We start from the raw sequence: 25,811 nt of genomic DNA, 5'->3' as shown, positions 1-25,811 counted from the left end.
TGCAGCGGGGATTCACGCGGCTCCCGCGCTGTGGGACACCGCCGTGCTGCCGCAATGCCTCCCCGCTGAAGTTGGGTTGAGAGGCGGCAGCTCCTCCGCCCGCGGGCAGCACAGCTCAGTACTCAGCAGGGACCTACAGCATCAGAGCAAAAACAAAAGGAAACGAGCGCGCCGAGCTGCTTTCTGTCTAACCTTGAGCTCCAGCACCTGGCAAAGCCAGCAGCAGCAGCTCTATGCCGTGCAGGGTCCATTCACGCTGCAGGAGGCACCCGGTGCACGCAGCTGTGAGCGCTGTGAAGGCACAGAGCCGCGTTGCAGCAGGAAGAGCACAGCAGCACTGCTGCAGTGACAGCTGATGGGGGTTCAGGCAGTGGAAGGGGGGCAGAGTTGGCTCAGTGCTAGACGTGCACTGGGGCAAAAGTTGAAGGGAACAGAAAAGCAGTGCTGCTCCTCTCCTGCAGCCCAGCTCGCAGGATGGAGCACAGCCCAACGCAGGCATTCAGTCATTCCGTTCAGCAGTGCTTCAGCCCAGCACTGCATTACCAGCCCCAGGCCTAAAGAGCTCCCCAGCCCTGCACAGCCGCTGTGGGAGGAGTGCTGGATTCCATACAGGACCTCACTGCGCTCAGGGCTGGGCTTTCCCACCCCCTCCCCAGCCCTCAGACAGGACACCATCCTGCAAAACAAACCCCAACAGCTCAGGCAGGTTTGTCTGCATGCACTGAAGGCTCTGCCTTCTCACAGCACCCCTGCTGGCCCCGTGGCACCGTTCAGATCCCCATCTCTGAAATAGGATGAGACAGGAGAGACAGCCCTCCACCAGCAGGCTGCCTGCTGCAGGCTTTGTTCATCACACCACCAGCTAGAAGGTAGTACAGGCTTTACTGCAGCATGTTTATTTGCTTCATTGAGGGGGAAGATCACAGTTTGGGAACTTCTCCTTGTATCAACCTGGAGATGATGCCCTCCACAAGCACTGCACGCTGCTTTCTCCAGCGTCCCCTCCGGCCAAGGATTTGTGTCACTCAAGAAAGGAACAAGTAGCAAGTCCTGCTTCCCCAGGGAAGAAGGCGACAAGCTGCCAAGAGAGCCTACTTACAGCAGAAGCCTCATGGTTCAGACACAGCAGCTGTTCAGAGGGTAAAGGGGTCACTGCAAGCACCAAAAAAGGAGAAATCCCATGCATTTTATCGCAGGTTGAGTGTTATTGTTTCAGAGAGCTCAGCTGTGCTGGAGGCAGACGCTGCTCCAACCCCCACCCCGAGAAGATTCTGCCCTCATTCAGTAACTTCAGGCAGCTCCAGGAATCACGCCTGGTGTTGCAGGGCAGACAAGTGTTCGAGTGCTGACCCAGAGCCCCACACGACTTTGCAGTGAAGCACAATAACGACCCAAGGCTCACAGAATGAAACGGCCCAGCACCCCTGGCCCTGCTGGGAGGGACGTGCGAGCCTGTTCCCAGCGCCCCGAGCAGCCCTGCACTGACACAACTGAGCTGCCCTTTCTGCTACCTTGGATCTGATGAAAGCGCTCGCTATGCCATGCAAGAGAGCACAGGGTGCTCAGCTGGCTCTGCTCTGCCAGCAGTGAGTGGAGCAGCCCAGCAGCTCAGCGAGCCGTTCCTCTCTGTGCTCAGGTAAGCCACAATCAGAAACAGAAACCCAAACGTTGCTTCCTCTTGCAATCCACACGCAGCAACGAGCGCTCTCTATTCCTTTCTCAGAAGCTGACAGCTATTCTTTTCACACTTTTCTTCTCCCCCCACCCTTCAGAGCAAGTGATAACACTAAAAAAAAGAATTAAAAAATAAAAATGGAGTTTAAAAATTCAAACCTTCCTCATTTCTTCATTTCTCTCAGAGTTGTAAACCCTCCCCACTGCCAGTGGCCTCTTCTGTTCAACTGTAAAGTGCTGGTCAGGTTGATCTTTTTCTATTGGATCTCATGGCTCAAGACCCTGAGAACTCTCACCCTTCCTACAAGAATAAACGGTTGTGTTACGCCTATAATTTATGGAATTGCCTTTTCATGCATTTCTCCTTCTCCTGTGGAAGCCAGGACGGGGGCAGGGGCAGCTCTAGTCATCAACAGTGATGTTGCGGAAGAGATAGGCCATGGACTCGCCGTTGTGGATCCGCCGGATGGCCTCAGAGAGAATCAAGCTGATATCCACAGTCTTTATCTTGGGGCACTGCAGCTTCTGTACTTCGTGAGGAACTGTGTTGGTCACCACCACCTATGGAGTGCCAGAAAGAAAAGACCATCAGCTGCGTTGCTGATGCTTCGTTCTCACTGAGCTGCTATCCCAGCTCTGCAGGGCACACCTGCAGCTGCACAGGCTGAGGAATCCATGTTTAAATTAATTAATTCCATCAGTTAATTAAAACAGTCCAACTGTTCAGAGGACCGCTGTGACCAGCAGCCTATGACAGCTACCACCAGCAAGGTGGATTGGCCCATTTAGAGCACAGGACCTGATGTATTTTGTCACCAAGATTCGGGTCCAAACGTTTTTCCTCACAAGGCACCCATTGGCCCATCAGCACTGGGGGAAGAGAGGGGCAGAAGGCCTGTGAGAAAGCAGTCACACACAGCAGCTGTGCTGAGGGAAATGCCCAGGCAGGGATGGCTCATCCACACACCCTGCAGTTCAAATTGATGCCCACCTCATCGATGGAAGACTCCTCTATGAGACGGGGTGCATCTGCAGACAGGAGCCCATGAGTGGCCATCACAAAGATCTTGTAGGCTCCACGCTCCTTCAGGATCTCTGCAGCAGCTACAAAGCTTTCCACGTCATCAATGATGTCATCCTGAGAAGAAACAGAAACGGCATCAAACCCAGAAGCTGCTCGTGCCTGCAGTGCAGAAATGGGTCTGCAAGGTATTGTGGCTTTGGCCCTGAACAAAGGAAAAAAAATAATAATCCTCAGGCAATTTCAGCTGCTGTTTAGATGTAAAGCCAAAGTCTGTGAATAGCATGGAGCACATTACAGATCCTTTTGAAGAACACCAATATTGTGTTTTGGAAACAATAAGGTCCCAGCACACATAAGCAGCACAGAGCTTATCTTGAGCAAGGTTGTTTTTTCCTTGCTGTAGTAGCTGCATGATAATTGTTGCACAGCAGCATGGCACAGGATGTATGAGAAACTCTGCAAGGTTTTTTGTTTGTTTCAAATCCTTTAGGAGATCTCTTCACATATCCTAGATTTGTTGAAGCTCTGCAGATGTTGATATTTGTAGATTCAAGGGGACAAGAAGATTCGGGGTTTTCCGAGGCTGCACTGTGAACAGTTCTCAACAGAAAGTTGAGAATAAAGAAGGAAACCAAAGTCAACAGCAAAACCAGAGAAAGAAGTGACAACAATCACATTCCCACCAGCAGCCCCTCCTACCCTCTGGGACAGTGCAGCTCAAGGAAACAAGCTGAAAGCAAACCATCCCCACCCACTCCTCTCCATCATCTCGTACCACAATGATGGCAATTCTTCCTCCGACGTCTCCAACCACAGTTATTGGTGGTTTCTCCTTGGCCATCATCACTAAAGAAGAAAGAAACAAAAGCAGTCAGTCAGCCTCGAGTCCAACTGCAGCAGCCCCACTTAGCAGAGCCTCACGGTGGTGCACAGACACAGACGTGCTCTACATCATCCTGATCCCCACCACAGTGGGTAACCATGCTTTAACCACTGCCTTTCTCTTTAAATAAATAGCACTGCTGCTCGAAGATGAAGCTCAGTTTCTGCAGGGACCAACTATTCATCTCTGTGACAGAAGCAGCTCCAAACATCTAACAGACCCTTGTGCAAGAGTGCTACAACACAGACCTCGCTGGTGGGTAATGGCAGCGACTCCAAAACAGGACCTGGGGAAAGGAGCCTCACGGCTGGCAGCAACCCATGGGCCTCTCTGCACAGCCCTTCTCCAAGGGCACATGGTTTGCAATGCTCCATTCTTCACTGGCTGTCACTGATTTGTCTCAAGGATTTGACTCAGCAGCTTGCTTGCTTTCTCTGGTATCACCAAACGTGCAAGGATCTCCCAGGTAATGGAAGCACCTTACCAACACCTGCACAGGCAAAGGAAACCCCAGGCAGCTTTCAGAATCTGCTGAGTATTTTTAAATGAGTTAACAGAAAGAGCAGGATAACATTCAGTTCCAACTCGGTTCTACAACCACAGTGCAACCAGTAAGTGGAAGCAGAAATACATGTCGATGAGCTACGCTGACACACGGTCAAGAGATGGGCCAGGAAACAAGGTTCCACACTTTGCTGACTCTACTTTTGCACCAACAAGGCTCACGCAGAAAAAACTACACGTGGAACAGCCTTTATCCTTCATCCTGAAAAACCCCCAGCAGCAGCATGGGAAAAAAAGGAAGGAGACACAAACTAGGAAGCACTGTTCAGATGTGACACGGCCTTCAGACTCCTGCCAGCCAGGGATCAGCTCCAGCACTGGATGGGGACGTGCTACCAACACTCCATGCCTCTCACTTGCCAGAGGGTGCTTGGGTATGCAGTAAGCACTGCAGGAAAACTCACAGCATGGCAAGGACACAGTGGTGGCTATGGAAGTTTCATCAGGTGACAGTCTGAGCTGATCTAACCACTGCAGCAAACAACACCTCACGTTCTGTAACACCCATGGGCCCGCAGCCCCCAGCTTTCATGCTATCTACAAGGCATGCAGCCAAGTGTCCCACCAGGGATGCTCCTCTTTGTAAACTTCTGGCCACAACAGATTCCTGAATCCAGAGGAGTTTTAGACCTAGGAAAAACATTTTGCTATCTATCGTAAGACAACCTACTGCCATGCAGTAATTCACACTTGAGACACGAGCTGCTGCCCATCACAAAGCCTTGTCTGAGCACTGATTTCTGCCCTCCTGGGTCAGAGGAGTCCTGCACGAAACTCCCCATCCTGCACAGCAGGCTGATCCAGTACTGTTCCCACAGCTCATCAGGGCCTGGGAACACTCACAGTCCATGCACAGCAGGGTGAGTCACACTGAGGGATGTGATGAAAGCAGTTATGAGAGCACAGCTCCAAGGACTCGTGTGCAGTGCTGTGCTTCATGGGCACAACGTGCTCTGCTCCCTGGTCTCCCTTAGGCCCCTCAGAGCTGCACAAAAGGCACCCAATCCCTCTGCTCTGCCAGAGGAACGTTACTCCTTGCAAAGCAGTGTGAATCAGAACACCCAGCTACCCAGAGCTCAAGGGTTAACTGCTCCCAGCTACCCAGAGCTCAAGGGTTAACTGCTCGTTGCACTGCACATTCCTCAGTCTCTGCATTGTTATTCTTGAGTCTCTTATCAAATGCAAAGTCACGTCTAAATCCTGAAGGGAAAATACTCTTATGAGGAGGAGGAGGAGAACTTGTAATAAACTCGGATTAAGCTTCAGAAGAGATAAGCAGACCATAGATTTCAATTACAGGCACTACCTACCTGCTCAGATTAGTTATTAACAAAACTCCAGGTGGGAGCTATGGAAAAAATCAGAAGGATTACATCTGGCTGCCATTCCGTCCTGCGTGTGCACCCAGAGCGCCAGCTCTGTTTACAAGAGCCAGCATAGGGACAACTCTCAGCCATAGTTAATGGATACAGGAACTGAAATTCAGCACTGTTTTACTGACAATCACATGAAGTTTCAGCAGACCTGTGCCCTCCCAGTTCCATGAAGGAAGCAAATACATTCCTTGCTATGCTCAAAGGCCAACCAAGCAGCTAGCAGCATGAGCAGTGCTTCACATCTTTTGTCTGCTTTATTTTTCAAGTATGGTAGGCAACGTGTCGACCTACCCGGATCCTAAAGAGAGGTTCTCCCTTTTTCTTGTTCAATTTTCTCTGCAAAGAAAAGAAAAAAATTGCAAGCCAAGATCCACCCACAACCAACCACATCAAATTGCAAGAGAACTTTGATCACTGCAACGTGATGAGAGCGTATGCAAGGGTTACTGTGGCCAACTTCTTTTTCTTCCAAGTCTTTTGACATTATCTGTGTGTGCCCATCAGAGCTGATACAAGAAGGTGGCTTGAAAAATAGTTCCAAATAGTGAAGAGCAGCCTCTTCCCAAACACAAAACCCTTTGATTATTGTGAGTTTAGGTCAAAAGCGTTGCTACTTTTTCCTGGTAAGTCAGAACAGATGCTTGCTGCTTTGGTAGCTTTAGGAATACAAGAGAAAACAGCCATCATTTTTACAGCACAAGGATTTAAAGAACATGGGGGTGCTGGGGAATGAAGCCCATCAGCCTAACCTGCACCGTCAGCCTGCTGTGAGTGACACACACCAAGCACCACGTGTTGAAGGTGAGATGACCATGGCACGAAGCAGCACAATTCCCAGGTGCTTAAAGCCACTGCTTCAGTTAAGCAGTCAAAAATGGGTTAAGGAATGCTAAAAGAAATTCTGTTTGGAGCTGAACGTTATCATCACATGTATTAAAGCAATAATCACTGGGTGAAATAACAGCACATTGACCACAGAGCCTGGGAACAAAAGGCTCCTCCAAAACTGTTACACAGACAGAGCTGGAAGGACAGGTGACATTCCTGCAGCCCAGCCAGGACACGGATAAGAGATGGGGGGAGAACATGGGAACAGACCCAGGATCACCCCAGTTCTCCCATCCAACTCTCTTCTCTCACAGCAGCTGGCTGGGCTCTGGGTTTGAAGCTGACCATTGCCTCTGTGGAGAAAGCACCACACTTCCAATCCTCTGAAACAAATGAACACGGGGTGCTCTGCACCTCTTCTTTAAGATGAGGATGCAAAGTTTCCACACGTTTGCTGCAGCACAGCCCCAAGCCAGCTGCAGGCTTTCAGACACACAGTGCCTGATCAAAGAGAGCAGTTCTGAGTGACATCCTGCCTCAAAGGCTCTGGTTTCTGATGCTGGAGTGACAAACACTTGGAGCTCCTGCTGCCACTTCAGCACAGCACTTGAGGAAGTGTGTCTGGAAACACCTCTGGCATTCCTGCAATAGCTCCACGTGCCACCTGATCAGAGCATCACATCAGCTCACACTCTCAGGACAATAAATAAGCCACGATGCTGCATAAGAATTATTAATTAAAGGCACATGATTGCTATTAGGACAGGGAGGAGAGGTGCGTGCCAGCTGCAGGAGCCTGGCCAACTCACTAGAAAGCCCACAGGGAATTGCAGGAAGCATAATTGCTCTGGGACTGCTCCCAGCCCTGGGTTTTACCTCAGTTCTGGTTGTGACAGTGCCCCTGGGGACCCCAAACTGTGGAGACAGGAGAGGGAGGACGCTGCACACCAACATCCATGCAGCCCACAGCGGGGCCCTCAGCCTCAGCAGCCCCCCAGGAGCGTTGCCACTTCCCAAGTGTTTGTGGCACCTGGGCCAGGCAGACCTGCAGACTGACTGCTTTGGCAGCCAGAGGCTTTTTTGGCCTGTTCACAAACACACACACACACACAGCCAAGCCATGTTTTACTCTGCCATCAAACCTTGTGATGCTGAGACTGCTGGTGATGGAATAACACAGGAAGAGCTGATCAAGGGTTTTGTTTAATGCCCCACTTGAGGTGGGAAGCCACCTTTCCAACAATTGAATCAGACAGGAAGGGAGGTTTAACACTCACAGCACTGCCATCTTTAACCCTGCCACACAGATAACAGATGGGTGGCGGAGGATAAAAGACAGGTAGGATTAAGTAGCAGCTTACAGACTGCCCTCAGACAGGTACAGCTCAGCATCCTGCAGCTCCAGTAACAGAGCCCAGCTCACACTCAAAGCCAGGCATCTAGTAAGGTTAGAAAACAGGAGATAAAAAACAGTTTTCTTCAGAGAGTTTTGGACAAGCTTGCAGCATAACCCTCCCACCTCCGTGACAGACAGCAGCCAAGCTACAGATTGATTGTCTGACATGTGCCTCAGGTCATTAGTCAAGTGCAGAGCTTCTGCAGGAGATGAATAGTGGTGGTACACAGCAAATTAGTTTGTTTGGATAGCTGAGGACTGAAAACATTCTCTCACTGAAATCATAACTGAGCTGGACAAAGGCAAAGTTCTGCATGAGCTGACACTGATGGGGCTGCACAGCAGCGCCAGCTTCCGCAGCTGAGATTCCTTGGAGTGACACAGCTGGAAAGAAAGACACAGTGGCATCAATTCCCTGACAGCAGACAGATGTGAGCTGGAGGATGGAATCCCTTCAGAGTAGGACAAGAAGGAAAAGGCCAAGGGCAACCGTGCAAATTCCTGCTTTGCTGCAAGTGCACGAAGAAATCTCCTATCAGAAAGGAGACGAGCAAGATGAAGTTCCAAACATCACTGCCAAACCCCACCTGTCCCCCAAGGCCCAGGAGGAGTTTCACCAACAACATAAGCTTTGTTTAACTGATTTCATTACGGCAAGCAGGACTGGGCTAATGTAAAATGCCTGCAGTCTTACTCGCCTTCCTCCTCCCTGACTTGTCCTCAAACTGGTTGGATGTTCTCCCCAGACTTCAAAAGACAGGAGGAGCTGCTTATCAGTAGCCCCAGCCAAAACCAGTATAATCAAGCTGGGCTGCCTGATAGATAGCTCTTTATCACACACAGCAGCATGCTGCATTTCCCACAGTCAGCTCCCAGCCTCATTCACTGCCCCCATCACTTCTGTCCTATCACCATTTACCTAGGAAACTAAAATCCTTCCAAACAGGAGCTGGATTCTGACTGTATTGTTATTGTTTGACTGCTGCTATTGCAAGAATACAAGCAGTGCTAGTAGGACCACTTTTCCCAGAATATATTTCCTGCTGTTTTCTTTGCACTGTGCTCTCAAGAGCAGCTTATCAATTGATAGCAAGAGCAAAGGAATCAGCCCAACAGTGCTCCCTAAGAACCTACTCACACCAGCCACACAAGCATCAGAAGTATGTCAAAACAGACACTGCAAGGTGACTGCGTGGTTCTCCAGATAAAGAAAGCCTCCAGCAGTAATGATGGCTGGAACAAGAGGGGAAAGCAGAGTCCAACCCATCCCTCCAAGATGAGGACAGCAGCCTGTCTCAATGTCTGCTCCCTTGTTAGTTCCACTTTTGCACTTCTTGTTTGATTTTAATGAGTTCATTATTCTGCAAGCTTCGAGCAGAACTTTTTCAGTCTGGCACAGCTGACTGGTCACCCCAACAGGAGCAATCCTGGTGCTGTGCATGGCCACTAGGAGTTAAACAAGGACTTCTCCCTGTACCTCCTCCAGCTATTTGCTACCATCGACCTTTCCATGAGAAAAATTCCACTCGTCCAGCCGCCCTTAGGCTGATTACACCTAACAGCCTCTTTCTTTCCCCTCAAGCATAAGCAGAGAAGCTCGATCTTACATGGCAGCTCCAGACCAGGATGCACAGTTGCATTTTTGACCATGGGAGGGGAGTGACGTCCATCATCCATGTCCTGCTCTGTGCACTGAGCCTCGCCGTGGATCACTGCCAGCCCCAGCCGCAGCCTCTCAGCGTAAGACTGAGCCCTGTGGGACAAGCACAGCAGGTCAGCAAGATGCTGGGCTGCAGCAGCTTCTCAGCCCAGCGAAGCAGAACTCTCCCACAACTCCCCCTCTCCACCAGGCAAACAAAGGCTGCACAGTGGTTTTAAGAGACAAAAGCCTCTTGGATCAGATTGGTGAGTTATTTGCACACCCTCCCATGTTTTCCCCCTGCTGTATTTCCCCATCAGCCCAGATTTTTTTCTGAGCTAATTTTAACCAGCTAGTAAAGAATCTGTTTACCTTTTAGCTGCATCAGGAGACTTGGCCACAATAACGGCGTTTCTATAATCTGGAATCTGGATGTGATAAAAAACTATTTAAGTAAAGATCTTGAGAATGCACAACTGATTTGACAGGCAGCTTTAGAACAGCTTCCCCCACCCCCAAATCTTCATTCTGTGGTAAGAATTGCAAGGCAATTGCACTCCTCAACATCAGCACTGCATATTCTATGCAAAACAATACAAATAGGTTTAACACTGGGCAAGACCACACATGATGCAATCTTTTCACAGGTCCCACTGTGTACAAGACTGCAGTTAGGTGCCTCCTTTCATTACTGGCATCTGCAGGGATCACCTGCAGTGCTAACTGCAGCTGCCTGAGACGCACAGCACAGGGAAGGGAAGGTTTAGCAAAGGCTCTGGGCCCACAGGCTTCAGCTTGCACAGAGCAGGTGTCAGTTTTGTGCTCAAAATGAGCAAGGGGGGTGGGGGGGGGGTTAAACAATGGATGGCACCAGATGTGGGCCCAATGCAGGTTGAAAGCCAGGGCTCCCCCCCATGGAGAAGCACTGCTCTCACCACACCACCAGAAGTCATAATCTTGTGCGTTTGGGAGGTAAAGCCTCCACTCCCAGGCCCCCCATGCTCAGCATTCCTGAGCACAGCCCAAGATAAAGTCTATCAATAATTCAGATCAGCCAGACATCCAAAGCAGAACAAAGGGTGAGGAAAGACAGTTTAACAGGATTTAAGAGGTGGTGAGAGGCAGGAGCACAGATAGCATCTCTCAAACAGCACTAGCTCCATAGAGAGCAATGAATTTCAGCTGAGGGCTCAAGTTCCTCTTCTGTTTACGGTCAAGAACTCGACTTCTATTCCAGTACAATCACACAATCTTATTTAACATAACATTTTCTCACTTCCTTGAGAAATATGCAAGATGTATTCCCTAAGAAAAAATACAATAAAAATGAACAGAACAGTTAATGTAGCCTGACAGCACAACCTCTGCATAAGCAGCACCTCAACTCTGCTACTGCATTAAGACAAGTGGATATATACAGAACTAGAGTAACCTCACTTCTTCCTGTATGTACTGAATCAAGAAAGGGGATGCTCTCAGGTTGTCTACAGGGAAGCTGAAGAAGCCTTGAATTTCCTTCTGATGAAGATCCATAGTGATGATGTGTGTTAAACCTAAGAAAAGAACAACAAAATAATTCATGGAGACAACTCCCACGTGGCTGGAGTTCCTGAAGCATCTCCACTTTGCAGACCAGTGTGCCATGAGTTAAAATAAGCTGAGGAAGGTAACGTGAAGTTTCAAAGACGTGATAAGAACTGTATGAATGCAATAGGAGTCACAGCACCAGGCTGACAATGCATCTCAACGTGACACTTCTAGGCCACCTCCCCAGCCATGAGTTCAAGAAAGAACAAACTGAGGAAAACTATCTCCCAGAAAGGAGCTCACAGGTCTGGCAGCACATCTGTACATCTGATGGGGGACAGAAGGACGGCACCCCTCGGATGCCCACAGCACTCACCTGCCTTGGCAAGCATGGATGCCAGCAGCTTGCAGACTATGGAGCCTCTCTTCCTCATTTTGCTCTGTTTGCTGTAGGGGAAGTAAGGAATGACCCCAATGATGTTCCTGGCACAGGAAGTCTTCAGTGCATAAGCCATTATCAGCAGCTCCATCACAGCAGTATTCACATCCCTGTGAGATTTCAAGATCATCCCAAATATTAGCAGCAGTACACCCATCCCCCTCTCTCCTCACCAAGCTTTCACATAAATTGTGCTCTACTTTATGCCAGACCCACACTGTAATCCCACAGCTCCTTCTGTTGTGCCACAGCACACTGCAATCAGCTGCTGTGTGCACAGAATTTGACTCCAACATAGAAGCTGTGGAACAGCATTTGGTTTTTGTATCCTGAGATGAGGTGTGTGATGACTTCCTCCATCACCACAAAGAAAAAAACGCCCCCCCAACTTATCTCCTGATTAAAGTAACAGCACTACAAACCCCAGCCATCTTTATTTGGAAAGAGAACAAAAAAGTGATGGAAGCAGAAAATACATATAGATCACAGAAGGAACACAGACAAAACTCTATCTTCAGTTAGCTTCACCACGATGACCAGTGTGGTAGGAGTGCATTCATCTGCATCTGACTTCATTTTGGAAAGTGAGGAAAAAAAAGACATTGGCCAAGGCCTTTCAATTCCTTATAACCAACACCAAGGGAAGCCCAAATTCCACACATTGTCTGCATTATCACAGAGCAACTCCAGACCAAAAACTGAAGAATCCACCCTTGCTCACGTTTTCCAGCTGCCCCAAACGACACACTACATCTCCAGGGCAGGAGGGCAGTGCTGCAGAGCCACAAGATAAGCAAGCAGAAGCTGACCTGGCCATGCAGCAGAGCAGCAAGCAGCTCCTGGCCACCCCAAGAGCTCAGACACTTGTTCCTCTTCACATGCCACACATCACAAATCAATAACTCCTTCCATTCCTCCACTGCTCCCCACTCCTTTGTGAACTAACCTCCATTTGCAGCCCTCTTGTGCGTGCTCTGTGTCCCTTTATTCTCCTGCTGGCTCTGGCAGCCCCCGTGCACAATGCTGCTCACACACAAGAAAGCTCTGTTGGCCCCGAAGCATCCAGCCAAGAATTACATAAAACAGAATCCCTGCCACACAGGACAGCAAGCTAACAAAGAACCACTTCTTCCCTTTGCTGTTTCAGTTGTGCCAGGGTGGCTGGGAAAGGAGAAAAAGATTCTGCTATCGGTACAGAATAAAAACAAAGTGGCCAACTTGAAGTCTGTTTGAAGGTCACCCCAGAAATCCAATACCTTTTTCATTATCGCTTCTCAAGTCACTTTAAAACAAAACAGAAGGAACAGAAAACAGACAGAACTGCTTCTGTAAGAGGTTGCCCTCATTTCAGGAGGTACCAGCAGCCCCGGAGCTGTGCTGGGATCCTGGCAGCAATAACCCCACACCAGAGCAGGGAGTGCTGGAGGAGGAACATGGATGCTCTGTGTCCCTCATAGTCCACAGTGCGTTCCTCGTCTCTACCACCACCACTCTGCCCAGCAGCTTTCTGATATGACACACTCTTGGTACAGGCAACAGTAGGCAGGAAGGAGATTCTGAGCTTAAACAACTCATCATGGAAAGCACCACCTCCTCCTCCTTGTTCTCACAGAGCAGAGCCCCCAGACCTGTTCCAGGCCACTCAAATCCAAATATCTCCAGCAGATTTTCTCTTTACCTTCCCTTGCTCAGTGCTAAGCTACTTATTTTTGCCTAACCAGCACTAAGCTAGTTATTTTTTCCTCATACAAATGCAAACCCACTCTAGCAGCCTCAGATGATACCTGTCACTGTAACTGCTGGACTTCTGCCATATTCGTTTTGGGCAGGGAGCTTGCACCAAATATCTGGGTCTTTCTGTTCTCTCTGTGCACTTCAGCTGCAGGCTGTGGATTCACACTGCAGCACAACAAGGCTGTTTCCCCTCTCTATTCCCTTCCTAGTAATTCCTACTGTTTTGCTTGCTTTTCAAACTGCTAATAAGCGTGGAAGTCCTACTTTCAGGTTACCCAGAACTGTTGATTTTGCTCTATTTAAAAGCTCCCCAAAACCCTGTGCAAAATGGAGATGTCCTTGAACCTGTCCTCTCAAGCAATGCAGCGAGGCAAAGCTGCAGCTTAAGAATAACAGACCACTTGTCTGCACAACAGTGGCTCATCACCTGGAGGAGTCGAGCCCTTTTGCTAAAAGGACCCATTCTCTGACCTGGAAACACTCGGTTCAGCCTACAGAAAGAACAAAGGGATTGACAATATGAGGGCAGAAGAGGTTTTCCCCTCCCAAAAATCATTGTCAGACTGAGTTAGCTCTCTTACCTTACCTGTCTCATGTTTACAAAGCTCTCAGTTACAAGTTATTTCAGAGAACTCTCTCCCCAGGGAGGACAGAATGGCACCATTCACCTGAAACACAATCCTGCATCAGCGGGTTCTCATCTCATGGAGATTTAGCTGCTCCCTGGGGGAGGAAACACTCAAAAAAAAAATAATCTCTCAAGAGAGAGGAGCTCTAGGAAAGTGTCTCAGCCTCCAAGAGGCACTGCAGGAGAGAGCAAGCTGACCTTGGAGTCCTACTGTTTTCTTTAGCAACAGGCCAAGCATTACAAAGAGGAAATGAACTTGAATTCTCAGTGGACTGTACTTCTTAGGCAAGCTGGGAAAATATTGGTTTCCAGGTTATTTTGCTACCTGCTTGAATGCTGGTGCTTATTATACCTTGAGATCTCCAAACACTGAGCAGAACTTGGTAGCTTGGAGAATGCTATCACAGCATGAATACTTTTATTCTTGCCTGGTATCAATATATATATACCTCATCCCTGAAAACAACATATCATCATTAGGAGCTACAAGAGCAGAGAAGGGAAGCTGAGGGTTTGAGGGCTTCCATCTGAGTTTTACACCACTATAGGGAAAGAGGAAGAGCAATCTAGCTTGTAACAAGAGCCACCACTGATGTTCATTGCTGGTTCTGCTGCTAGGTAACTGAGGCAGAGGAAATTACACATCCTGAAATGAAAACACCAGTCAAAAATCACCAAGGAACTGATCCTACAAGGACAGCAGCACGCAGAGCAGGGATGTTTCACTTAGACCATCCATCACACTTGTACTTGCCTCAGGTGACACGCATGCTATTCGATGGGAAGCTTCTCAGCTCGCCATGGTGCAAATGATCCTCTGGAATTTTTAGCAGCTTAACACTATGCTGTGTCTTAATTTAAGAAGTCAAAGCAACAACAATACTGGAAAGAGACACTGGCATGGCTGGCAAGCCAACCAGAACCATCAAAAGCACATCACTGTCACGAAATGAAGTCACACGTCCCTTACCTGGGGATTGTCTGTATGATGAAGATATCCTGACCCCGGACAGATTCTTTTATTTCAACTCTTGTTTCTGGAAAGGATGAAAAACCACAGTTTTATTCCCAGATGTCAGATTTCCAGTGAAAAGGCAACTTGGCCCACAGGGAGGTCAGCAGGAACTGCTCCTTTTTGCCACATGCATACAAGGGGAGCTAAGAGGATTTTCCAAAAGCCCTGGGAAGCAAGGAGCTGGCATCACAGACTGGTGAGCTAGCTATATTCACAGTGCTAAACCAGGCTAAAATGTTGTTACCATTACTTAACTCCTAATGAGAGATCCTTTTCATTTCTCTGTGCTCAATGCTGAAAGCTGTCAGTACCACATTCACTAGATATCAATGAACCATGCACAGAACATCCCCAGCAGTACCAGGAGGTTAACCTGGCTCGTTTGCAGCTGACAGGGCCAGCTGTGTGCAGGCTGGAGAGCCTACCACACCAGCAGCAGTGCTCACAGGGAGGTCTCCCCATCTTCACTACCAAGGAGAAGATATTTCAATGCTGACATGAGCAGGAAGTCTGCTGAAATCACTTCCTATAGCCCTCACTCAAAGCAAGAGCCCAGCCCTACAGCAGCTCAGCAGGGCCCAAGCAGTGACACCAGGTTTTCCAAGGGGCCCTCTTTAGCCACTCCTAACACACACAGCTGTGAGCCAGAGGGCAGGGATAAGTTAGAGGAGAGACAGATCTACCAAGCCAGAGAATTCACAGTCTAATCGCCCAGACATCTGCAGCAGCCTGAAGGGACTCTGATGAAAGGAGAGAGATCTGTTGTGCAGTGATGAGGAATGACTTCAGGCCTCCAAGCAAGCAGCCTGATTTAAAACTAACCCCAGAGGGCAGGAAACTCTCAGTAGCATGAACAGACAGCACGAACATCCCATCACAGCCACACACAGCTACAGAAGTTCATGCATCGCCTGCTTGTCCTGGCAGCCAGCATCCTCGTGCTTCAGCCCAGCAAGGATATCTGAAAATGGGCACTTGCTACACTTAAAGAGATGAAAACAACCTTCTGGAAGCACAGCTCCCAGCACGGCCACACACCTGCTCTCTTGAAAGAGAAACAGGTGCCATAACCTGCCTGCAGAAAGGGGAGGACTAGGAGTAGGGAACGACTGAAATTTTGCAAGGCAGACATTTAGAAAGAAGGCCATTACTTCAACCTGGAAGACAGTTTCCTAAGCACAACAGCAAGTATTCTGCAGCTACTAACAGCTGAGGGAGGAATCTATGTCAGATGAGACAGCTGACAGGCAGGAAACGAGGCCATATGGGAAATGAAGGAACACACTTAATTGGTTCACCTAAGGTTAGATGCAGAAGTTCAGCAGTAACATCACAGATGAATCACTGCACTTACCAGGCAGGTTTGGCCAACAGAGCCATCTATCTGTATGGCTAAAATGAGCCCAGAACAGGCTTGCAAGTACTAAAGAGTTCTCTTACCTCCATTGGTTTCCTGGTACACCACAGATTTCCCCAACTCAGCACCAAGACGCCTGGAGAGAGAAAAGGAAATTAAAACTGGAAGCACTGAGCAGATCTCCATGCAGAGCCCACCTGTGTGCACACTGACAAAGCAAAGCACTGCCTAATGAGGACCCAAACGTAGCAGCTGAGCTGCAGAGCAACACAGCTTCCCCATTCATACAGGCATGCACTCAGGGGCTCAGCTGCCTGAACACACGTCCTGTGTGACTGCTTTCCACCCACGTCAGTCGTTGACCCTTTGGGAGCAGCCCTGGTTGGGCCCAGGTTCCATCTGAGCAGCAGCAGCAGCCCTCTTTGATTTTGCTTAAATTTGTTTTTCAATAATGATTCATTTTGAAGAGAATTTTAAAACACTCTATAGTCCCAACTGTATCCTCAGGTGACACTCTGTATTTAACCCTGCTGACAAGTAATGCATTAATACCTATTTAGAGACAGGTGTGTTCACCACCAACATACTGCTGACCAACCAGTGGCTTCTGGACTCAGCTGAGCCCCAGGCTGGAAACCTCAGCCAGAAGCTGTCCTAGGAAGTGATGAGACCAGGACAGCAGTGACAACAGAAACTCCAACACAAACTCCAACACAACAACTGGCTGCACTGGTTACAAAGCACTTGGTGCTCATCTGGCAGCACGCTTTGCCAGGACTGAGGCTGGTGAGCAAATTCTACATGTGGGTGATTACCTGCAGACCCAGCCCAGGTCAGGGACCCACTGCAGCACATGCAGATGCTGTGCAGAGCAACAACTCCACCCAGACCTCTACTACAGCTTCTCTCACCAGTCCCACGCTGTGGAAAGCAGCAGCAACACAAAGCCAAGCCCTGGGATCTCCAGGACCGACTCTGTGTACATCAAAGGTGAAGTCTGCTCACAGACCTGCCAGACACTCCCTGTTGCCCCTTGGGATCCTGAAGTCCTGATAACAGCGGCACATTTGCAAACGTTAAGGTGCAGCCCAACCACTGCTAACAAATCCGAGTTGAAACAAGCTGGACAATCAAACACAAAACAAATCAGTGTGTGGGTAAACACTGAATGATTCACTTGTTCCTCCATGACCACACAGCACGTCTCACGAGCTCCCTTTGGAGGCACATATGCCCTCACTTCACTGCACGCTGCAGTGCTGGAAAAATCCTCCATTAAGCAGAACGTGCAGATGCCCTTAGTCAGCCCCACAGCCCATGACAGGAGGAAAAGCTTCAGGAACCATCCAGCTGGAAACACCTCTGCAAAACACCCCCCAACGGTGGCACATTTGTGACACGTGGTGAGGATGTAGCTGGAAAGATCCCAACCACGCTGGAGAAGAAACAAGAGCCCAGTGCTCCTCAATTCAAACAGCAATGCAGTTTCTGTGCTCCTGGAGCAAGAAACAGGAACGGCATGCTTGCTTTCTGATGGAAAGAGGGACTCAGAAAACAGCTCAGCTTATCAAAGCTGGATGCAGATAACAGCAGAAGAGACAGTAAGCAGCCGCCAACTGGCACAAGCAGTAGCAGATTGCTCTGGCCAGACAATAAATAAAATGTCTGCTCCAACTGTTGACTGCAAATAAACAAGAGAGGCAGCAATGGGAAGGATATGAGATAAAACTGTCCATAAAGTCATATATCAACCCTGCCTGCAGTGTTCTGCGATGATCTGAGCTGCAGACACAGCGAAAGGACCAACAGGCAGCTCCACAGTGCTCCAAGCTGAGGTGTGTTTACTCAGCAGCACACCTTTCCCTCCATCTGATGCAGAAGCTTTGCACAATCAGAGACTTCAGCCTAAGGAGGAGTCTGATAAAACCTAGACTTAGTCCAGGCTACTAAAAGTGGGGGGCTGGCCCTGCAGGTCCTGCTGTAAAGGAGCAAATTGCACGGGACATCAAAAGGAAGATGGACACAGGAGCCAAGGGCAGAGCACGCCTGCACCACCTGACAGACTCTTACGTGGTAAGAGACCAAAGAACAGCTTCCACTTGCCATCACCTCTCCCTTTTCAGCATCCACTCCCAGCTCCTTGCCCTCTAAACTGCCTCCCTGCAGAGGTTCACAAGCACTTGCTGCTTTAGGCAACAGAGGAATTAAAGCGACAGCAAAAGCTTCTGCACGTGGCTGCAGGAGCACAGCTCTGTGAACAAGGCTGTCAGAAACACCAGACCGAGGTGACCACACACACAGGCAGATCTCCACTAGGGAAAGCCACCACCACAGTTCATGGCCCTCAAAGCAGCAGAAAGCCACAGCTGGTTCTGCCTAAAAGAATACTTCAGACTCTGTAGCTACAACAGGACATCAGGCAAAATGAGGTCCATCAGCAAAAGCACTACGACGTGGTGCAGTGCTTGGCTGCAGAGAACCTTCTGCTGATACTCAAGTATTTAAGACTGGAAAATGGTCAGGCTGATTTCACGCTGCTTGCAGAAATCTCACTTGTGCTCTCATGCCTGCTGGCTCACAAGCACACTTTGGAAGCTCACTTCTCCACCCCAGAGATAGGAACTTGGTTTGGTGTTGGCCTTGCCTTTAAAGACAGCAGTCTTTAGAGGTGAGATGTGCTGTGTACAGCCCACCAAGAAGAGATGCTGCTGCTCCAGGCTGCTCCATCTTTTCAGGATTTTAATGCGATCTCCATTCAAGCACTCACAGCTCCTAAAAGGCAAAGCCTCCCTCCCTGCTGCCCTGCAGTCCTTGGACCAGCTCTGCCACTGACTGAGTTCCTCTGGGACCTGCTGGAATGCAAGAGAAAAATCTCTTTTTGTGGCTTTAAAAAAATATTTACTCAACACAATTAGTAAAAAATGTGTATTGATCTGTAATATCCCTTGCTATGATCCAACTTCCTAAAGTCTCAGCAGGTGCCAGGAGGATATTAAGCCGTGGACACAAGAGTGACTTTAAGACCTGTGTTCAGTGCAGTTTAAATGTGAACAGCCCAGAAGCCATTTGTTGTTCAATAAGGAAGAGACACACAGCAGGACTGCAGGTTCTACATCAGCCTTTAAAGAGCTCCACTGAAGGAGGTCAGAAACCACAGCACCAGGCTCCCGAGACAAAGGACAATCCATTAAAGAGACCTGATGAATCAAAACACGAGATGTAAATTCACTTGCAGGGCTTTGTTTCAAACTGAAGCAAATCCTTAAGGATCACAGACAACTTGTCCAGCTAACACAGCAGCAGTTCTGGGGTGCATTTCCTAACCTCTGCCTTCAAGGACCAGGGAAGGAAACAAAGCACCTTTCTGGATACACAGCAATCTGCTCTGAAACCATCTAACCATTTTAGCCTCTCTTACCTCTCTCCATCCACGCAGCACAAGTGGATTCTGGAACAGTTTATGCCATCCATCTGCCACTTGTACAACAGCACGTGCATCGTTTGCTCCAGCCGCTGCAAAAGCCATGCACACAGCACAGATTTTGCCCTGCTCTTGTGTGTTTCTGTGGACTGAGCAGCTCCCACACTTGGCACCAGCCAGCACACAGAGCTATCACACAGCCTGCTCAGCTGTGTTAATGCTGAAGTCACACAGATAACCTCAAAGCCCAACTCCATGCTCACCAACGCCCCTACTCCAGCACTGTGCCCCATCTCTAACTCCCCCCAACCACACTGTCTGACTGGTTGTTCATTTCTCTCTGCCCAAACAAAACCTTTGGTGCAGTGTTACCTTGCCACATCTATCAGCTCCCTGTCTCAGTGAGTGCTTCCGTGTCCAAGACAGAAAGGAGTTGGTGCCAGCTCCTCTCCTGACGCTGGATCGTATCGAGCTCTTTCCAGACAGTAAGAGCAGAGTCTGGAGACAGAGAGCAGGAGGATATCACTTCTCTTCCATCCCAACAAAAACGCTCCTTCCTTCAGCCAAAAAAGGTTACTGCAAGACCTCCTAACACACCATCTCTTCCAGAAGCAGGATCTGCCTTCAGCTCTGCCTCAGAAAGCACTGCACTTGTTTCACTGCTGCACACAGAGCTCTGTGACCAAAGATCAGGATAAAGGTCTCCATCTTTTCCTCATTAATCTGCTTTGCTGGGGTTTACAGTATTGCTCTCACCTTCAGACCACCACCATACTGTGTGCTGCACACAAATGCACGTGTAGAATATTCAGTGCCTGCAAGGAGTGCGTGACACCATGTCCAACACAACACAGGCCTGCAGGAGCAGTGGGGACACATCAGCAAGTTTCAATCCTCAGATCCACGCAGCAAGGGAAATGCAGTAGTTAGAGACCCCGTGTGCCAAACAGTGCAGCTAGAGGGAGATCTAAATTCATCTGCTACAGACTCCATGCTGGTAAGACCTCCCTCTCCCTCCCCAGCAGCACACAAGGTCCATCAGAGATAAGAACTATTCACAGAAATCATCTTTCTTCCTAGCAGATGCAGCTTGCAATCAGATGCCAAGCGTCCCAATTACAGCAGGAGATTTCCTTCCTCCAGGGAAAGGATTAAACAAAGAGTCCCAATCCATTTACAAGATTGGAGAAAACATAGGGTTTATTTATGTTTCAGTCATCCTGACTCCAAGAAGTCATCAGAATTCTCACAAAGCATTTGGCTCCCATGAGTCAGCACCAGCTCCTCTTCCTGGCAGAAACTAAACTAACAGAAACAAAAGCTCAAAACGAAAGCTGAAGCGAGCCTTTAGGCCTCACCCTACAGCCAGCCCAACTCCTAATATTGTGTGTTATTTTAAAGTTCTTTTACCATTTACACCGAAGGTCATTTAAAAAACTAACTTTTAAAAGAACGCACAATATTAGATGACAGACTCACCCTTACAGGACTGCTCCAACTCTATTAACAGGTGCAACCGACCCCCCAGCAACGTACGTGCTGGGAAGGGACACAGTGGGAAGCCAGAGCCAGCAGTCGCTCATCTTTTGCAACCTGAAAAAACAAGGGATGCATTATAAACGTGTTGAAACAGCTCCTGAGCTCTTAAGGGAAGTCAATACAAAACTACAGCACAAGAGGCTGAGAAATACCACTGAGTTTCTGGGAGACTTTGTTGTTGTTGTTGTTGTGGACAAATCCACATTATTCAGAGTTGCAGGTTTTGCATTTGTCTCCAACAAACCTCCTCTCACAGTGACCTCAGACACTTCCATCTGAGTGATAACTGTCCTCATTTTATGGACAGCAAGGATTTAAGCCCCACTTGAAGCACTACCTGTGCAACACATTCACGTGCTCATACCGCTGCTCAAGCATCCAGCGCCCTCACCACTGCTAGAGCAAGGCAGGGAGCCCATCTTGCCTCTGTCAGAAGTTCAGATCACGAGGCATAGCCAGAAGGTCACTCTGCATTCTGCTTCTGTTCAGCCTCAGAGCATCACTGGAAGACCTGCAGGAGATCACAGCCCCTAGCATGCCTGGGAGCACCTGTGCTTCCCTATGGCAGGGAGAAATTCCAGACGCTTAAAACCTCACGTATAACTCACTGGCTGACAGGGAGAAGTGAGTGCAAACAGAGCACGTCACGCAGCCAGCTGTGTGCCACAGCCTGAGGAAGCCTGCTCTGCGTCTTTCCACATTACATCTTTAGAGGAAAGTGAGTTATTTTTGAGACAGAGAGCGGAGAATAAAGATTGCCTCTCTGCTCTTTCAGTCCTGAGAACTTGGAGCTCGTCCCCTATCCCCAGGGGACTTCTGTTACTTCCCCCGTTGACGCAACAGGACAGGTCTTCCCACGTCCCATCTATTGCAGCAAGAATGTCTTCTTTTTATACAGATTTCATTTTCAGAGTTTTAACGGTGAAGGGAAAGCGATATGGAACTGACCAAATATAGCAAGAAAACAACAACAACCAACCAAACCCACCTGTGAACCAGTAACACCTTGCCAAGCACAAGGATTTGCCACCTCACCTCACATAAAGGAGCCTGTCGCTATTATCCAACACGTGTCCCATCAACACCAGTGGTCCCTGCCAAACAGCACAGTCAGCCTTGTGCAGATTACCTGTGCTACAGACTGAATGCACTGTTTGTTACGCTAGCTGGAGAAGCAGCAAGATGTTCTTGCAGTTTAAGGCAGCAGCACATCTGTATTCAGCACTATCTCCAGTTTGAGCAGGAAGCAGACAGCTGCATGGACAGCGGTAAGGATGCCATCCTCCACACCAGACCAACAAGCATAAAGGCCTTTTAATTTTGGGAACAGCCTCCTATAAGCCGTATCTGATCAAAAGCAGAAAGGAAACACATATCCAGCCTTAGAACAGCAGCCTACAAAAAAGAAAAACCCAACGCATCCCTGCCTCCCAGAAAAGCCCCCTCAGCAGGCAGTGCCCACCTGTTGGTCGCCCCAGTCCGAACCAAACAAACCCAACCCAAAAGTGTGAGTGGGATCCAGCTCCAAGCGCTGCACGGTGGGGAGCGTTGTTACAAACAGAGCGGGACCAGCGTGTAAATTTCTACCGAGCCGAGCTGAAAAGCAACGGCCTGCAAAAAAAGGGGCACGCTTCTACCCTCAGCTCCTCTTTGTCAGCATTTCCAGGGCACCAGAGCAACAAACCCCACTCCAGGCTGGGGCCGCACGTCGCTCTGCCGACAAAGCAGAGCCACGAGTCCCCGCGCAAAGCCCCGAGCCCGCGCTCACACCGCACGGCCCCGTAAGCACCGCACGCCGAATCCAGCTGCCCGCCCACCGCCCGCACCGCATCCGCACGGCTCTCCATCGCCTTCGGGGACGGCGCCACTCCACCGCCGCGCGGAGCAAAGCGCCTCCCAGCATCGCTTCCCCCCCCCCTCCTTTCCCAAACAGACACCGGCTCCACAGCTGGATGAACGCTGCCAGCACGGAGGGGAGGATCGGACCAAGTCTCTCCGTCCCACAGCCGCTCGGCACGGACTCGGGCTGCTGCCGGCTGCCGGCTCCGGGCTCACTTACTCGGTGATGCGCTTGGCCAGCTCGGTGCAGGCCGCCGTGGAGTTGGCCGAGAAAACCCGATAGCCGCTCCTGGCCGCGTTCATCGCCACAGCGTCATGCAGCCCCTTGGGAGCTCGGAAAGGAGGAAAAAGAGATTTATAAGGCAACAGCAGCTTCCGTGGCATCCTTTTCTTCCTCCCCGCCGCTATCGCCGCCCCCTGAGGGGTGGGAAGGAGGAGGAGAGAAGCCGTCCTGCCGCCCCACGGCGCTCCGCGGGCCATCCGCGCCGCGCGCCTCACGGGGCTCCTGCTGGGGGCTGAGGGGAGGCCGAAGGGCGGCCGGGGGGCGCTGTGCGCGGGGTCCCGCTCCGCCGCGCCGCCATTTTCTCCGCGGGGATCGAGAGAGAGAGAGAGCCCGCCCCCGGCCCGCCGCCATCTTGGGTGAGGGCACCGCCGCCGCGCTTCGCCCCCACAGCGGGGCGAGGGGTATCCGCTACTACGGCTCGAACGGAGCCGGTACCTGTGGAGGAGGAGGAGGGTAAGCACGGCGCGAGCTCTTCGGGCTTCACGCCCGTTTCGCAGATGCGGCGCCGCGTTCCGCCGCTTCTCCCACTCCTCCAAACAGCGCGAGGCACAGCCAGAGAGCTGCGGCAGCTTCGCTGCCCGCACCCAAGATGGCCGGCGGAAGCGGCTTGAGGGCGCTCTACGCGCACTCTATAGCCGGGAAGGCGGGGCGTGGTGCTCGGTCCTCCACGCTCCTTGTGCTGCCTGCGGGAGCGGCCGCAGAAGGGCGGAGTTTCGCTGCTCAGAATCTTGACGCGGTCCCAAAACTCAGCAAGACCTTTCGGCAAGTCCCCCCAGCCCCTTGCTGGTCCTCCATCCGTGTTTTAGCCCAGCATGGCCCTTCCCTGCTCTGTGATCCACTTCCGCCGCCCGTGCACCCCCTGAGGCCCTCCTGCCTCAGCCCCACACGGGGACGTGGTGACTGCAGGCCTGCTCTGAGCACAGTGCGGCTCCAGAGGGGTGAAAAGGCAGCAAACACAGCGCTGGGGGGTCCTGAGCAGAGCTGGGGGGCAATGGGCAATGCTAGGGGGGAGAGGGGGGGTTCTGATCTGTGCTGGGGGGAAATGGGCAATTCTGGGTGGTCCCAAACAATGCTGGGTGGGTGTGAGTGGTGCTTGGGGCATCCTGAGCTGTGCTGGGGGGGAATGGGCAATGCTGGGGCGTCCTGAGATGTGCTGGGGGGGAATGGGCAATGCTGGGGGGTCCTGAGATGTGCTGGGGGGGAATGGGCAATGCTGGGGCGTCCTGAGATGTGCTGGGGGGGAATGGGCAATGCTGGGGGGTCCTGAGCTGTGCTGGGGGGGAATGGGCAATGCTGGGGTGTCCTGAGATGTGCTGGAGGAGAATGGGCAATGCTGGGGCGTCCTGAGCTGTGCTGGGGGGGAATGGGCAATGCTGAGGGGTCCTGAGATGTGCTGGGGGGGGTGCTCCTGAGCAATGCTTAGTGGCCCTGAGTGATGCTGGGTGAGAACAGGCTGTGCTGAGGGGGCTCTGGGGGAGAACGGGTAGCGCTTGCGTGTTCTGAGCAATGCTGGGTGGCCCTGAGTGGAGCTGGGGGGGTCCTGAGAAGAGCTAAGAGGGGAATGGGCAATTCTGGGGGGTCCTGAGCATTGCTGAGAGCCACGCGGTGCTTACTGTGGGAGCAGCCTGCTCTGCTGTCCCCCAGGTGGTTCCCATTGCAGCCTCTGAGTCAGCTCCCAAATATGCCTTTGCTCATCCCACTACAGGAAACCGCTGCTGGGAAGTGGTGGAAGCGCTGCCACAGCCCTGCATCTGGGGGAGAGGGGGGAGATGGAGCGGCCATGCTTGGATTCCAGCGCTCCGGTGCTGGGCTGTGCTTGGTGGGGTGTGTGGGAGCGCAGGGAGGTGACCTCAGAAATATTTCTGTGTAAGTCATCAGCTGTGGGAATGAGCTCAGCTCGCTGCCTCGCCAGGGTGATGTGTGAGCGCCGTGCTGCTGGGCTGCACGGGGATTCCTGCTGGGATTGAGGAGCTGCTCAGGTTCCAAAGGCTGAGAGCCCTCCTGGGCCAAGCTCTGGTCTCCAGTACAGCTTTTCAATCCAGGTGCTGTCCCTACACAGTCACAAGAATTTCCCGGTGCCCTGCAGCAAAGCTGGTAGCCCCAAGCCCGGATCCTGCAGCCCCAAACCTCGTGCGATTCCATCCCCTCCTGCTCTAGGCCTGCTCCTGGTGTCCCCAGCTTGGTTCATCCCCTGCTGGAAGCTTCCCATTGCAGCACCTGTCCCCCTGCCAAGACCTGCAGCCTGGCCAACCCCAGTGCAGCACATCACTGCTATTTCTGGCTCCACCTTGAGACTCGTGCCGTGCTGAAAGAAACCAATGCGGGCTGAGCAGGCGTCGGGAGCATCTGGGACACAAATGGCTGCAGTTCCCACTGCACACAGCTCCCACAGGCTCTGTGCAGCAGGCAGAGCTCCACATCATGCCTTACACCAGAGGGGGGAGCAGTGGGGGGGGCAGTGGGGATCTGGTGCTCTCTGCATTTTTTCCCCAAAGAAAACCATCTCACTCGCCGCCTGGGAGCAGGAAGAGACCGGGGACAGCACAGAGCAGAGATGGGTTTAATTGCCGTGTATAATCCTCAGATTCTTGCACAGATCTGGGCAAATCTTGTCTGCTTCTCCTGCCTCAGTTTCCCCAAGTTGA

General features: G+C 50.8%; 1 protein-coding gene across 5 annotated transcripts; it reads right to left on the bottom strand.

Moving 5' to 3' along the window:
- Positions 1-876: 876 nt before the first annotated feature.
- PRPSAP1 (phosphoribosyl pyrophosphate synthetase associated protein 1) lies at positions 877-23,756 on the bottom strand. 5 transcript variants are annotated; one of them, XM_052688329.1, is made up of 12 exons: positions 23,602-23,756; positions 23,104-23,215; positions 16,168-16,220; positions 14,683-14,749; positions 11,288-11,460; positions 10,822-10,937; positions 9,757-9,812; positions 9,353-9,498; positions 8,022-8,129; positions 3,474-3,544; positions 2,666-2,812; positions 877-2,235 (listed from the first exon to the last, which is right to left on the bottom strand). In XM_052688329.1, exons 2-12 carry the CDS (start codon positions 23,184-23,186, stop codon positions 2,077-2,079), a joined length of 1,179 nt encoding a protein of 392 aa, XP_052544289.1. In that variant the 5' UTR covers positions 23,187-23,215; positions 23,602-23,756; the 3' UTR covers positions 877-2,076. The 5 variants fall into 5 exon arrangements, with proteins under 5 accessions (XP_052544289.1, XP_052544286.1, XP_052544285.1 ...); XM_052688326.1 differs by lacking the exon at positions 23,602-23,756 and having other exon boundaries at positions 23,104-23,492; XM_052688325.1 differs by lacking the exons at positions 23,104-23,215; positions 23,602-23,756 and adding an exon at positions 19,503-19,679.
- Between the last annotated feature and the right edge of the window lie 2,055 nt (positions 23,757-25,811).

The sequence above is a fragment of the Tympanuchus pallidicinctus genome, unplaced genomic scaffold, assembly GCF_026119805.1.
Source record: "Tympanuchus pallidicinctus isolate F22 unplaced genomic scaffold, pur_lepc_1.0 scaffold23, whole genome shotgun sequence".
NCBI lineage: Eukaryota > Metazoa > Chordata > Aves > Galliformes > Phasianidae > Tympanuchus > Tympanuchus pallidicinctus.
Note: the sequence above shows the minus strand (reverse complement) of the source record. Positions and strands in the feature narration are given on the sequence as shown.

Coding starts and splice junctions, on each gene's coding strand:
- PRPSAP1 (XM_052688326.1), bottom strand. CDS start 23,363: ATGGCCCGCGGAGCGCCGTGGGGCGGCAGGACGGCTTCTCTCCTCCTC. Junction 16,221..23,103: donor CTGGCCAAGCGCATCACCGA/GTAAGTGAGCCC, acceptor TTCTCTCTCCAG/GCGTCTTGGTGCTGAGTTGG. Junction 11,461..14,682: donor ATCATACAGACAATCCCCAG/GTAAGGGACGTG, acceptor GAAATCTCACAG/GGATGTGAATACTGCTGTGA.